The 15,358-nt window shown below is 41.0% G+C and overlaps 1 protein-coding gene across 1 annotated transcript; it reads right to left on the bottom strand.

The window, feature by feature from the left end:
• Positions 1–97: 97 nt before the first annotated feature.
• cyp27a2 (cytochrome P450 family 27 subfamily A member 2) lies at positions 98–14,221 on the bottom strand. Its single transcript, XM_071523085.1, has 10 exons — positions 13,940–14,221; positions 11,541–11,731; positions 9,594–9,793; positions 8,863–9,060; positions 8,120–8,283; positions 5,803–5,969; positions 4,759–4,840; positions 3,326–3,571; positions 2,325–2,460; positions 98–1,417 (listed from the first exon to the last, which is right to left on the bottom strand). Exons 1-9 carry the CDS (start codon positions 14,189–14,191, stop codon positions 2,344–2,346), a joined length of 1,617 nt encoding a protein of 538 aa, XP_071379186.1. The 5' UTR covers positions 14,192–14,221; the 3' UTR covers positions 98–1,417; positions 2,325–2,343.
• Positions 14,222–15,358: the final 1,137 nt, after the last annotated feature.

Here is a 15,358-nt window from a genome sequence, read left to right as displayed (position 1 = left end):
CAGCTGTTTCTTGCAGCATGTGGTCAAGTAACGTGTTAGGACCATTTAGGCTAAAACAACAAAAAAAACATGTATATATATGTGGCATCTTACATAAGTCCATATGGCTATGAAAACAAACCCTTAAAGAGTCTTTATTTTCACGCTTTTGTGTCACTACAAAAAACATTACAAGACATGCGCCAAAAAAGATTTTATTTTGAAAGTTCAAACCGGAAGTAGTGTTGTATGATTGTGTCAGGCTTGACAGTGATCGGGCTGTACCACGTCTTCACAACGTGCAGGGCCGCCTGGGTTTCAACTATTTCTGTTTGTGCGACATTTAAGGCGATAACAGTGTTAAGATACTATGAGAGCTAAACAATAATCCTATAATGCATTTTATAAGGATTCTAAGGAATTTATTATAGGAATATTATAGTGATACCATAGGAGATACAGATGGCATTAAGTAAGATAAAGTCTTATAAACTGACTATTAGGCACTACAGAGACACTATAAGTCTCTATAGGAATATTAAAGGAATATTATACAGATTTTGTCATCAGATATAAGCTGTCAGCTCAGTGTTTCCCTATATGCATAAACTACAGTTTGTCCATTTTGACTGAATTGGCCTGCCCTAGATGTAACAAATGAACTGTTGTTGTGAAGCTTAATTCACCTGAATTCACCTGTATGAAATCATTATGGGATGTGTTTCACCTTTGTCGTCAATAGGGGGCGGTACACACCAAGAGGACACATGCATGTACACACACTTGTTTTGTTTTTTTCACAGATTGAAACAGTTACCAGTGACCAATCCAGTGTAAATCAATGACCAAAACCGAGTTTAATTTACTTAAGTTAACGATTCTTTAAAACAGATAAACAGTCTAAAGTCTAAAGTTAGAAATGATTTCCATTATGGTCCTTGATGGTAAAAAAGTGGTAAGATGGCAGCAGCATACAGAAGAGTCACAATATACACTTCAATAAAACATGAACACAGTCATCTACAAATAAATCTTATGCACAGGAGTTTAGCAAGCTTTCACACACACACACACACACACACACACGCACACACACACACTTATAGCAGCACAATATCAGAGCCTACCATCACTGTAAATACAGTATATGTATTGATTATGTTTCTTATCATGCAGAAGGCAAAGTCTAGAGTTGAGTTCATAGTTAAACACCCCAATAAAAGGCAGGATTGATTGAGCCAAGGTCCTTCCACCTGGCTGTAGGGAAAGTCATGTATATGTGTGTGTGTGTGTGTGTGTGTGTGGGTATGGGTGTGTGTGTGTGTGTGTGTGGTAAGAGCTGTCGAGGAAACAGCAACAGAGCGGAAGCCACTAATCAAACTAATTTGTTTGTTGTAACCAAACTGCCTTCATGTCGTTTTCTTCTTCTTACACAAGTCTGAAAAAAAAGGATGGAAAGTGAAACAGATTACTATTATTAACAATATCGTTTGGTCCTGATACACGTGACAACACATGGTATGCAGAGCTGAACCCACTGTCGTTTCACATACTGTGATATTAGATGTTTTGAATAATCCTCAGTTATTGACTGCAGAGTCGTTCTTTACAGTTTTATTGCCCAATCTCTATCAAATCTTGCAAAACCCTCAGGGAAAATGCTGGCTTCCTGCATGGAAAAATGACCTGGAACGGCCTTCAAATTGTAATCCCAAGCAGAAAACTCTGTAGCAAACACTGTAAACTCTACACAGCATTATTTTTAACATGCTTATAATCCTCAAAATATACTTGAGTTACATTTTCAGCATTGCATGACCTTAAAACATCAAAACACCTGTCTGGTAAATGGTTAAATACATAAAGTTGAGCAAAGTGGCATCAGCCGTACTGATTTGTCACCAAATGCTTCGGGATTCAACACACTAACAGCAAAAGTACCAGATTTGTTGCTAGTTGCTTCGGAGAAATAAAGTTGCCAGTGTATGGAAATTTGAAATGGAAAACATTAGGGATGGGACGATATGTTTATCTCACAATACGTTTCGATACGCGATTCACGATTCAATAGAAACGATGTACGATGTAATAAATATAAGTTCAGTGACAACGAAGTCTGACTGTGCAGCATTCTGTTTATTTCTGAGACACAGATCTTAACACAGATATAAACAATTTAAAAATGTCATTACAAAGTGACAATAATATAATTTGGATGGAGAGCTTGTGAGACTGTGATGGCCTAATATCCCGATTCATTTTTCTGCCGTATTGTCACTGTTTTGTATCGCGATATATTGAGTTTTGATATATCGTCCCGTCCCTATAAAACATGTCATGTTCACCAGCTCAGCGGCGCCCTCCTCAGGCCCTGGGCAGGAAGCGCAGGCTGATGGGCTTGGCGGGGATGAGCAGGGTTCGGGTCTTGGGCTCGACGAGCGGCGCCCCGTCTTCAGGCTGGACCTCGTAGTGCTGCATCAGCTGCGGCAGGAGGAGGGAGAGAGAGAGAGAGAAGAGGGGATTTAACGACTGCCGGGGTTACACTGAGGATTTAACCGATTTTATTAAAGAGTCACTGAACACCACACACACATCTGTACAGCCTGACATCTAAAGGGAACAAGCATGCTACTGAAATGGCCCTCTGCTATTGGCTGATCTTTGGTGCCAGGTGATGTCACCACTAGGGTCAGGGTCAATTCATTAATTAACTCATGAATTCCAATTCAACTGATGAATTGGAATTGGAATTTGAAAAAAACAAAACCTACAGGAAACAGTATTGGAATTGAATTGGAATTTCAAGTTTAATTTGATTCTGTGAAATTCCATGTTTTTTTTAGTTTCTGAGATTCCACATTGTGTTATATATTATCAACACTGAATATCATAAAATGTTAAAGCAACCTTTCAGGTGGTATTTGATGCTTAACATGTAATGGTAATCCATACATTATGATTGAATGTGTTGATTTGTTGAACTGTCTTTTATTTGATTCATAACGTTTTGATTCATAATGTTCAGGGAGTTGAGACAAACTCTCTCTGGGAGACTTTCACATTCACACTTCCAATTTACCATGTGTTCTGAATTCAGTTCATGAATGGACCGACCCTCTCTCTCTCTCTCTCTCTCTCCCTCTCTCTCTTCCTCTCTCTTCCTCTCTCCCTCTCTCTCTCCCCCTCTCTCTCTCTCCCTCTCTCCATCTCTCTCCCTCCCTCCCTCTCTCCCTCTCTCTCCCTCTCCCTCTCTCTCCCTCTCCCTCCCTCTCTCTCCCTCTCTCCCTCTCTCTCTCACTCTCTCTCTTCCTCTCTCCCTCTCCCTCTCCCTCTCTCTCTCACTCACCCTGGACAGGGCGAAGTACATCTCCAGCTCTGCCACCCTCTTGCCCACGCAGGCTCGCACCCCGATGCCGAAGGGTATGAAGCTGTACGGGTGATGCTGGTACCCGCCGGCCGCCCCCCCACCCCCACCCCCACCCCCACCCCCGGGTGCTCCGGCACGGAGCCAGCGCTCCGGGACGAAGCGCTCCGCATCCGCAAACTCTGCCTCATCGTGACAGGAGGCATAGTGACACAGATGGAACTGAGTCTGGGAGAGAGAGACACAGAGAGAGAATGGGAGAGAGAGAAAATGGGGGAGAAAGAGTGGAGAAAGGGGAAAAGAGAGACAAAAAATAGAGACAGAGAGAGAGAGAGAGAGTCAAGTTAAGTCATCACAAGTTTTCAAAGTGTAACTGATCAACAATCAATCACAAAACACAATGACAATCATGCAAGAAAGCAAATACAACTAAGAGTGGAAGAGAGAGAGAAGGGAAGAGAGAATGATGAGATGAAACGGCTGCATGGAGCGTCGTGTGTTGCATTCAATTTCAATTTAATTTAATTCATTCAATTCAACACACAGAATCAACAACTATATCACCCACAATGCAATAATCATGGCATTAATCTGGAAACTCAGTTTTTGGTTTTGTTCTGTTTTTCCATCTCTAAATTTAGTAATTGATGTTTGATTTACATTTTAAGCTTATGATTTGTTTATCTTATTACCTTAAAAAAAAAAGAGATTGTATTGTGACCTGGTATAAGCAATGTACAGACATAAATGAAATGTGACAATATATAAAAAGTAAAAAATATATATAAAGTATATATGTTATATATTGGGATGTTTCGACCCAAAGAAGTGGCAAATACGACTGGGAAAGTCTGAATTTTCTATAAGTGTTGTCGTTGTGTGAGGTTTAGCGAATGGAGAACATGTAAGTCACATCAGCAACTAATGGTAATAATGATTTATTGATAATTGATTGTTTGTCTTCCCATGTACATAACTAGTATTGGTGTAGGTTTCTATTTTCACTCTTTTAGTGTCACACATTTCTGTTTTCAATAAATTAAGACATCAGTTGCATGCCTGACATGGATTTTCTCCTCATCATTCTGCCACCGCAGCACAAAGTAGCACCTTGTTGCTTAATTTCTAAAGTAAAACATCAGCCCAAAAAGAAAAATACTTTTGTTATGGGGTCCATTTTCTTATTCTTTCCAACCTTGAATGCGTGACAACTCAAATGCAAATGATATGAGGTGTGTGTCATTTGCATTTTGTTGTACTTAATTCTTGAATGTTGGTGATGTTGATGTGGAGCACTTTGTTGTTGTTAAATGTCTGTCTTTAACTGTAATGTCCTTTCTGTTGTGGTTGTATTTGTCTGACAGTTGCCACATGATACAGTGTTGTGTCAGATCCTGTGTGTTGGTAACACCTACCCTCTTTGGGAACCAGTAGTTGTCCACAACCACTTCATTTTCTACAGTGAAGCGGCCGTTTCCAGGAACCACAGGATACAAGCTGCCAGGAAAAAAGACAGTCAGGCTCCAAATCAGATACGGAGTGAAACATTTTACAGTGACAAAATGGTGGGAGAGTTGATGTGTATCTTTTTGGTTGGTTTCACAAGCTAGTTTTCCTGATAATGTCTGATAGGTGGTACAGTATGCTCCAAGAGAACAAAACTAAACAAAATACCAAACACATCTGCCAAGTTTCCGCTGCCACTGGAAGTTGGAATGAAAATTTTGTTATCTTACTTTGAGTGTTTGTGCAAGCCACAGGAAAAAAAAAAAAAAACCACATGACCTGCTTCCTGCATCACTTTGCGAAATCAGGACCTCAGATGTTTTTCTGATATCTGTCAAATGCTTGCTGAGGTTTGTTTCTGTGTCTTTGTTTAAGCCGATGCACCAAAAAAGCCCCAACACTACCTTCCAGATCAGTTTATATTCTATGCAAGAATAACACGTTTACGGGTTGAAACGATAATGTGTAAATTTGAGATTTTTTAGGCTAATTTGCACTCTTACCGGCTTTAGATTTGCATTAGTGTGTGTTGGGTCTGACCATACTGCAGCATTGCCCTGCTATGTCATAACTTGGCTTCAGACACACACACACACACACACACACACACACTTCCTGGCTGCTTGGCCTGTCCTTACGTAACCCTGTCTGTGTCCCACTCCCTCGGTGTGAGGAAAATGCCAACAAGACTGCTGCTTATCAGCTACTGGTGTAATTAGGGCATCTCTAATCACACATGAGGAGGCACTTTGACGCAGACACACACACACACACACACTCTTTGATCAGAAACCCACAGCTGAGGTGTGTGAGCAAATATCCCGGTGATTACTTCCCAAATTGCTCTGAAATAACCACATATTTTTGAGACTCTTGAAAAGCACTACACAGATAAAATGCATTATTATCACAACTTTAATGTTTGGTGGGTCCATGTAAAGCCCACCGCTCACCGTAAGGTCTCTTTGATGACGGCCTTCAGGTAGGGCATCCTGCTCAGGTCGTCGGTGGTCGGCTCCCGCCTGCCGGGACACACCGAGTTCACCTCCCTGTACAGCCGCTCCTGCACCCCGCTGTCCCGCGCCAAGTGGTACAACGTCCACGACAGGGTGTTGGAGGTCTGGGATGGGGGGACGGGGGGGACGACATGGGTGAGGAAGGGAAGGAAGGAAGGAAGAGAGAAGGGGAGGGGAAGGAAGGAAGAAACAGGAAAAACAAGCAAAGACACATCGATATGAACTACGAGGCACTCGGCAGAGCGCGAACCTCCACCAACGCTGAACAATTCTCCAAATTGCAAAGCTGCAGCCTCTGCATCAATTTAAGTTTGTTCATTGTTTGTCTTCTGGGTTTTGATTTTCTGACAAAAAAAGCACCTGAATGCAACGCTGTTTAGCAGCCGACTTGGAAGTCCCAAAGGTCGGACTTTTCCACCAGCACATGAATGCAGCATAATAGCTGTTCCTAAGAAAGGGAAATCTGATGGTAGAAATTCCAAACATGGATCACCACCAACGACTGTCCACCAGATTTCATCCAAATCCATTTGTAACTTTTCCCGATATCTTGCTCACAAACAGGACATTGAGGCCAACACTTCTTTAGCAGAGGTAATAAAAAGAAAACAAAAAAAGTCTTACATCCAATTGCCCGATCATTACAGGATCTAGTTCAGAATCCACAAATGAAAACACTTTATCCATTGTGGAAAAAAAACAGTCACTACATGAGATTAATCATTCAACATCTCCAAAGTAAAGAGGATCCAGCCTGTAAAAGGACTTAAGCTACCTAATAACCCTTAAAAGTACCAGAATTTATTTTCACGTGTCACTTTGTTTTTTTCAAACTGTGGGTATTAATTCTGTAACCAAACACCTCCAGTACAAACATCTGGTGTGAAAAGTGCGGTCGGCTCATGTTACGGCTGACGGTGCTGAAGCGAGCTTGAGGTTGGTGTGTTTGCCCAGACCTCAGTAGGTGAAAGCAGCCAAACAAGCCCAGCCTCGACCTGGGAATGCAACCTGACTGGCTCTGTGACAGTGTATCTGTATGTGTATGTGTGACTGTGTGTGTGTGTGTGTGTGTGTGTGTGTGTGTCTGCATGTAAAAACACATGCAGCTGTGACTGTCTCTGTACTTGCTCATGTTTGTAAAAGAGATTTTATAATAAATTAATTTCGCAATGAACAAAAATATTCATGCCAAAATATGTATCATCTAAATGAAACATTGGAAACTTGCTGCTACAAAGTTATCAATAAATCACTTATGAATATGTCTTAAGCTGTTGGCTCTTTCACCACCCTTGTTTACGAAATAGTCACATTTGAGAGATTGTAATCATCTGCATATTTGAAATATTGAGCAATGAACTTCTACCTTTATTCATCATGGGAAAAGTGACTGAGCACCTATGCTGTTTTTCCAGCAACACCCTGACAATTCAGTGTTATCCCCGTCAGTCTGATGCCCTGAGGTAACTTATATCACACCTCTACTGCATGTCTACACTAGAACAAAGATCAATGTACATGAAGATCCAGAATTAAATGCACTACAGAGTTGGGAAATTGTAATCTTGAGATAGATAGAAGTTACAAGACATTGTAACCTCAGACAGACAAACACACCTTTTATATTCATGCCCAAAGTAAAACCACATAAAGGGAGAGTTTCTACCTGACATTTCAAGGAATATTTCCAAATTTTACCACTCTGTCAGAAAAACAAAAGCTATCAATAGTACTGGTTGAGGATGAAATGTGAATGATGTCGTTGGGTTGCCATAACCTCAGTCGAGTATGCTGTGCCATATGTAAATATAACATTTTTGGAGCTATTAGAATTAATATGATCAGTTACAGACTCATGAATTGCTGTTGAATGATCCTGTCATTATATTTAAACCTGACTGGTTCATGTTCTCAATGTGTCCGTGTGTAATATTGTTGGTGCAATTGTTACCACATATTCCTTTGGCAACACACAGTGTTTTGTCCTGCGAATAAAGCCTATTTGAATTTTGACAACATCCCTACAACCTACCTCGCTCAAAATGAACTGCTGTCCCGGCTAGCAAAGACTTCCTGAATAAAAAAGCCATGGATGTGACAGTAAAGTCTATTTTTGAGGGATTCCATTTCTTCCTGTGGGTGTCAGCTCATTGACAAGCAGCAGAGCGGAGATAAAAACACTGAACTCAGCACAATGAAATCAAGAGGAAACAGAAAGTTTCCTCCTAGGGATCCCCCCTCCCCCCGTCCTCACCGTGTCGACTCCCCCCAGCAGCAGCTCGGTGATACTGATGTAGACTTCGGCCCGGGACAGCTTGTCAGAGGACAGCAGGTAGGTCAGGTACATGCCCTCCGCCGGCTCGCCGCTGCACACCTGCGCTTCAATTTCAGCTACTCTCTTGTTAATTAGGCGCTGGGCTGCCATACACACACACACACACACACACACACACACACACACACACACACACACACACACAAACATATAAGCATGCATCCACCCTTGTGAACAGATATGGATGCATATACAAACGCACAATAAATCTCTCCTTCCTATTCAGTAGAGGGTAGAGGATAAGATGTGACAGGTATGAGTCTGTTTTTAAGGCTTTCGTGCCAAAATCAAATGTGTCCATTTTGGGAACAATTTGTTACCCTGAAGTTCATGATTCAAAAATTAATGGTTCTTAATTTTCTCATTTTGTTCAGCTTAATTTGGTTATTTTGCTCAATACTGTGTAAACCAGTGAGAAGATAAAAGCACAAAGACTGGAGGTGATCATGTCAAACACAGAAGAGTTGCAAAAAACACAAAAAAAAACACTTAAAAAAAAAAGGCCTGGAAAATTAGCCAGCGCTCTCAAAAATAGCTGGGTTTTTATTTAGCACTCACAAATTGGATGCAACCAAATAAAGACACAGTTCTTTCACCTTTCGAGAAATGCTGGGGTTACCGTGAGGATCTTTTTCCCCGTTATTCTGTATTTTGCTCCCTACCTACGTCGTAGAGGTCGTCCCAGGCCTGGACGAAGCGCCTCCAGAAGGGGAGGATGCCGCGGCTCCAGCGGGGGAAGACCTGCAGCGTCTCGGACAGCGTCAGCATTTCGTTGACGGCACCGATGAAGCGCAGCGTGTCTTTGGGGATTTCCTCCTGCAGGCAGCCGAGCCTGGTCTCGAACAAGATGGAGGAGATACCTGCAAGGGACGGGGTTTACACAGGTTCTAGAGTGAAGATGTTATAGAAGCTTGAGAAGTGGGCTAAAGTTTCCTTCAAAGTAGATTTCATACAGAAGAATAAAAAACAGGAGAAAGCAAGATTGTTTAAGATTTCTAACTCCTGGTTTCCATAAGAGTTGGCAAAGCAATTGATAATCATTCAACAAATCAATAATGAATCAATAAAATAATTATCAGCACGATAACAATGTGTGTTTGACCAATCAGATTGCTTATAGTATCTTAAACTATGCAGTAAATAGAATTGGCTGTTATTCAAATCAATGTAAGCCAGGGCGCCAGGCAGAAATCTTTGCCTTCTCCTGTTTTTCACTAGTGCTTTAACAAACAAAAGCAAATTAAATAGGATAAGAGGGTAAAAACAATATATTGTTAAAAAACGAATAGGATAAAAGACATCACATAAGAGCAAGTCTGTAACAATATCAGATACTGATGCTACCCTGATCACAGGAAAAATCGCCCCCCTCGGTATTTGCAGTAATTCCCACCTTCAAAGCCAAACTTGTAGAGCTCGGAGGACAGATCGGACACAGTGGCCTGGTCCGGGCTGCGATGGCGGAGAAGCTCGATGCGTTGCAGCAGATCTCCAACCACCTGGTGGATGATGGGCGCGTAGGCCGTCACTTCCCGTAGCTTCAGCATCTTGGGATTCAGAGCGCTGCGGATTCGGTACCACTGTACTCCTTTTCTGGGGGCAGGAGGGGAACCGGCGTTAGGAAAGAGCAAAAGAGCGTTGAAGAAACTCTAGGGTGTTCTTCACATCACAAACTTAGGGGAACCCATGATGGTACCTTGAGGAATCCCTGGTACCTTGAGGGTTCATGAACCCAGACGGTAAATACACAAACATATAACATATGGGGGTTCTTTATGGAACCCTTTAGGGATATTTTATCTAGAGTGTTGTCTTATCCAGCGTCTTGCTCATGGACACTTCAGCAGGGTGGACGCTTGCCATGGGAGCTTGAACCACAGTCATTGGTTTAAAAGAATGCACCAAATTTTTGGAAGATTGGCCTGTTGGTCAACTTAGCCGTTAAGTGATAAACACACAGACACCAAAATCATCCATGTGTCCATGCATTTGCTCCAGTGCTCCATGCTAACACACAAAAAGTGAGAAAATTAAAACTTGTAGCAGCTCCAAAGCTAAATGGTAAACAATCAATATTTCAAAAATAAAATAATCCTAACTGACACACAGCTAAGTCTGTCATTTTTGTGTAGGAGATTGCAATACAAGCCTTTCCAAAACCAACTACTCAGAAACAAATGAGTCATTTCCTGGGCATGACTGGCTACTGTAGACAGTGGATTCCAGGTTGCTGCATGCTCTCCTGAAAGCCCCTGCTTTGGGCTTATCAAATTCTGATTTGTACACGAACAAAAGAGCCAGACTGATTTTATTCATATGCCTAAATGTGAAGGTTATGAATGGATACTTGTATGTATTGACTCTTTCTCTAAATGGCCTGAAGCTTGGCCTTGCAGAAAAGCTGATACTACAACTGTCTGTAGCCAAATATTTGCTGAAAGAAGTAATTCCCCGATTTGGCATCCCACATGCTCTACACTGTGACAGAGGAGCTCACTTCACAGGAGAGATAATGAGAGAAATGTCATACGTTCCCCTACACCTAACATTAAGATGGACATTTAATGTAAAGCTTTATTTGGTGTAGGGCCAAGTAGGCCTCTGTCTCATGTCTGTTGAAAATAAGCTAGCAAATTTTACAGTTATCAACAGCAACCAATGTTTAAATCTTTTCATATACTTCATCAGTTTCAGTTGCCCTAAATAGGTTTTTACCCAATTGTTTTGTAGATGGAAGCACTAACCCTAGCCTCAATGGCAGTAAGCCTAAAGTCTGTTAACCATAATTAATTCAGGCCCTATTTTGAGAAGTTCTTCAGTAGGAAAATTAAAGAAATTCGTAAGAAATGAGACTGTTACTAAGAAAATATTGAGGAATTGCACTTCTTAATAACTTCCTAAAATTTCCTCTTATGTCATTATTTAAGAACACATTGGTGAATCCGGCCCCAGAGCATTTCCTCATATGGTATAAATTTATAGAGGGGGGTAATGGGCTGAACCAAGACTCACTGCTCCAGAGGACAGAAACATAGAAAGAAGTAATCAATACACCAATCCAATACATTTTGAAAAATTCACCTGGATCCATGCCATGTTAATGCCTCCTTTTCTTATCCCTGGTGTGTTCCTCAGTTAGATGGAAATCAGGTCTATAATTTGTGTTTAATGAATTTTACTGTTCCTCTAGATTAGATCCTACTGTGCCCTCCCAAGAATTAGGGATGCACATTTTCCAAAAAAAACTTGATTGATTTTTACTCAAGTTGCCGATCAAATATCGATGTTTGTTTGATGTTGTTCGATTTTGTCTGTCTCTCTATTCTCTCTGTCAACTCACTCCACATGCAGACCGTAGGCCTGTCCCCTCAGGTCCCGGTACTCCTTCCAGTGCGGCAGCTCGGCCCGGACCGGGTAGCGGCCCTCCTGCCGGATCACCTGGGCTATGAGCTCCGGAGACGCCACGTTTACGATGTCTAACGGGCCGAACCTGGAGCGCCAGATGGGTCCGTACAGACGCTTCTGTTCAACCTGTGACACGGTTCGGTGTTGGGTGTGTTAAAATGAAATAGATAAATAGATAGATAGATAGACAGATAGATAGATAGATAGATAGATAGACAGATAGATAGATAGATAGATAGAAGTTTGCTAGCTTGTTAGCATTTTGTGACTTCCAGAAAAAAAACACATTTTAATGATGATGCACCCACTGAGCAAAAGACGTGATTTCAACGTTGCGTCTATGCTTTAGCTCTCATATAGCCCAGGATCATTACGGCTATGTATAGACGTATTTTAGACCAAGCAGTAAATACATTATTACAATGAATAAACATCTGTAAATACCAAAAATATGCACCAGAGAAGTCCTGTAGACTAGCCTACAAGATAATTATCTGAGCACATGAAGTAATTTCAACATTGCGTCTATGCGTAGCTCTCATATAGTCCAGGATAATTTTGTCTATGTACAGACATCTAATAAACTTTCACTTTTCAACCCCATTTAAACTTAATTTAGCCTAGACAGCTATGGGCCATTTAGACGTGTTTTAAACGTCTAATCAACGTAAAATTGCTCAGTAGGCAGTTCTTTGATAACTGTGAAAAGATAACGACAAATGGTTAACACCATATACATTTCACATAAATTATCAGAATACAGAAAAAGCAACCACAATGTCGATTTTTTGTTTTGCCCATAGAAATACAGAGGGGCATATCACTTGTACAGCACTATGTGGGCGTGGCCTGTTTGAAACGTCACGCCATTCTTATCTATCACAGATCGCGAAGGAGCTACGAATCGTTAACTAACTTCAGGTTCGTTTACTTTAATCAATTACTGTAATGGCATTACTGAAATTTAAAGTAATCATTGCACTACTCGTTAACGGAAAAAGTAATAGATTACCTAGTAATGCATTACCACCCAACATTGACATTTTTCAAACCACGATAACGGTTTGACGAGTTGAAAATATGGAAACGGCTGGTTTATGCGCTGGGTGGTAACGGCTACGGTAGCTATACAGGGTTCGTACGGTCATGAAAAACCTGGAAAGGTCATTGAAATTATCCAGGCCCTGGAAAAGTTATGGAAAATAATATTTTTGGAAAAGTCATGGAAATATAGCTAACGTTGCATCAAATATATTTACTGATTAATCCAAGCATGAAAATAGTCGCGTAAATTGGCACCTAACCATCGCGGCATTTCGGTGGTGCGAGAAGTTAGTTCAGCCTGGCTCATTCTGTTTACATGCTCGCCCACTACAGTTACTTTCTGCTAACGTATAGCAGTTAGTGAACTTACTTTGCCGACAATGTGCCAGGCAAGTGCAGCTTCGACAACCGAAGGCTTTTTAAGGAAAAGTACCAAGACACTGACCCAAGACGTGCTACACACAACCTGTGCTGTAAAACCTTCGATATTTCCAATATGGGAGGGGCCGTGCTTACTAGCCACGTGAGGGGGAAAAAAGCACCAGACCGCAGCCGCTGTTGCAGGCAGCGCGATTCCTATCAGTGAGTTTATGAATGAAACAGCCAGATTGCAGCAAGATTTGTCTGCGGTGAGAGAAAGTGTGCTGTGTGCACTATTTCTCTCTCTCTCTCTCTCTCTCTCTCTCTCTCTCTCTCTCTCTCTCTCTCTCTCTCTCTCTGTCTTTCTCATTCATTCTCTTTGTCTGTCTCTCTCTTTCATTATCTTTTTCTCATGCTCTCTCCCTGATATAACATGTGATGGCATTTTTTATTTATCTTTTGAGACATTGACAAAAATGTTAAAGTGGTATTGGATTTAAAATATGACAAAATCTAGGTGTGTCTGGTGTTTATTTGTTCTCGAGAGGCACCATATGTTTGAAATGCAGACCTAATTTTTACTTGTACAGTGTTACAGTACAAAATTTCCAGTGGTACCACAGAGCAGTAATTTCTTTTGGTCATGGAAATTAAGTTAAAGGTTGTGGAGAAGTCACGGAAAAGTCATTGAAAATCATTAGTGAAAAAGTGTATGAACCCTGGCTATAGTGTATATTTCACAGGAGTTGAGTAACGTTAACGAATGAATACTTCACCCCCAGTAATGGCATTACATTTCCCTCTCTTTACTAATTCCAAAATAAGTGACGAGTAAAGAGAAACGCATTATACTTCTGTGCTTTTGTGAGTAGCCTAACTAAGCCAGCTCTGTGTACTTAAATCTGACCGGAGAGTGATTGACAGTCCTACCTGCAGTGCATGGCTCTTGTCGGCATAGCCCTTAACAAATAACCAGTACAGCGTGGTGGCCAGACTGGGTCCCGGCAGGTCGTCAATAGTTTTGTGCTTCCCCGCTTCAGTCGTCGTCGTCGCCTGTACGTTCAGCTGTCTGGTTGAAGCGGGTCGGAGCCGGAGCTCAGGACCGAGCCGGGCAGCTGGCAGTGTCCGGGTCCAGAGCGCTGAGAGCCGGAGAGAGCTGACAGCAGCCGTCGGGGAGCCCATGGTGAGAGCTGTGCATCTGTATCTGGGAAGTGTGTCTGTTGTTGTTGGGTTTTTTCTTTCTTTCTTCTTTCTTTTTTTTTTCTTTTTTTGGCGGGGGGGGGGGGGGGGGGGGGGGGGGGGGGGGGGGGGTGTTACTTGGTGTTGCGCCTTGCTCAACACCATCCTGCAACATGGATGCTTGCAACTTGCAAAATGAAAATGAAAAATGAAATATTGTATATTTTTAAAATAATGATCTTTTACAATTTTAGAATAAAATTATTTCAGTAGCCTAATTAAAATAAGCCAAGTGATAAAAATGACACAATTCTAAAAATATATAGGCTATATACATATATAAAATTACTATGATTAAGAGATGACTAAGAGTATTGGCAATACTGTAACGCGTTACAGTATTGCCAAAGCTTTTTTATTTTAGCTCTAATTTTTTTATTTTTTTTTATTTAGGCTATAATAATATTAGGAGATTAAAAACAGTAGGTTAACATCCCTATAAACTCACTACTGAGCAGCACAAACACTCTACAAGTCCCTGTAGGAATATTAATAAAGTTTATTATATCCATACTATAGGACAAGTCAAATAAGGTCACTATGAACTCACTATTGAACCGGTGAGTTTACAGTGACCGTATCGTACTTTATGTTACTCTATTTTTAATATCCTATGGTATCACTGTAATATTCCTATAATATTCCTATTGGAACATATAGTGTGTCTGTGCTACTCAATAGTGAGTTTAGAGTGATCTCGTACTTTGTTGTATGTTTTTTTTTATTTTATTTCTTATGGTATCACTATAATACTCCTATAGTGACATTTTGTATTGTACATAACGCCATATCTCACGAGTCAACATCTCATCATCTTCTTCACTGAAACACATTTCTGTTGTTTTCCATCCAACAAAATGAAACACCTGGGAGTTGCTACCATAATTGAAACATAATAGTAGCCTGACCTCATCAAACAATAGCAAATGTGAGACTTTTTGAATTGTTTTCATAATCAAATCATCCCGGGACCAAAATTAAGTGAGTTGAGCCTCTCATTATGTGGAGACCCTTCATAAAAAGCCTTTAGTTTCTATAGTTTAAGAGTAGTTTAAAGAAACATTGATCAGTTGTATGATGCTGACATCTAGTGGTCATGTTGGACTAGTG

Source organism: Centroberyx affinis, unplaced genomic scaffold (assembly GCF_046629955.1).
Source record: "Centroberyx affinis isolate AG114_WGS23_722 - 3 ecotype Tasmania unplaced genomic scaffold, CSIRO-AGI_Caff_v1 ptg001062l_1, whole genome shotgun sequence".
NCBI classification, from domain to species: domain Eukaryota; kingdom Metazoa; phylum Chordata; class Actinopteri; order Beryciformes; family Berycidae; genus Centroberyx; species Centroberyx affinis.
The sequence above is the reverse complement of the archived record's forward strand: the minus strand, read 5'-3'. Positions and strand labels throughout refer to the sequence as shown.

Coding starts and splice junctions, on each gene's coding strand:
- cyp27a2 (XM_071523085.1), bottom strand. CDS start 14,191: ATGGGCTCCCCGACGGCTGCTGTCAGCTCTCTCCGGCTCTCAGCGCTC. Junction 9,061..9,593: donor CTACAAGTTTGGCTTTGAAG/GTGGGAATTACT, acceptor CGTCCCTTGCAG/GTATCTCCTCCATCTTGTTC. Junction 2,461..3,325: donor TGTACTTCGCCCTGTCCAGG/GTGAGTGAGAGA, acceptor CTCCTGCCGCAG/CTGATGCAGCACTACGAGGT.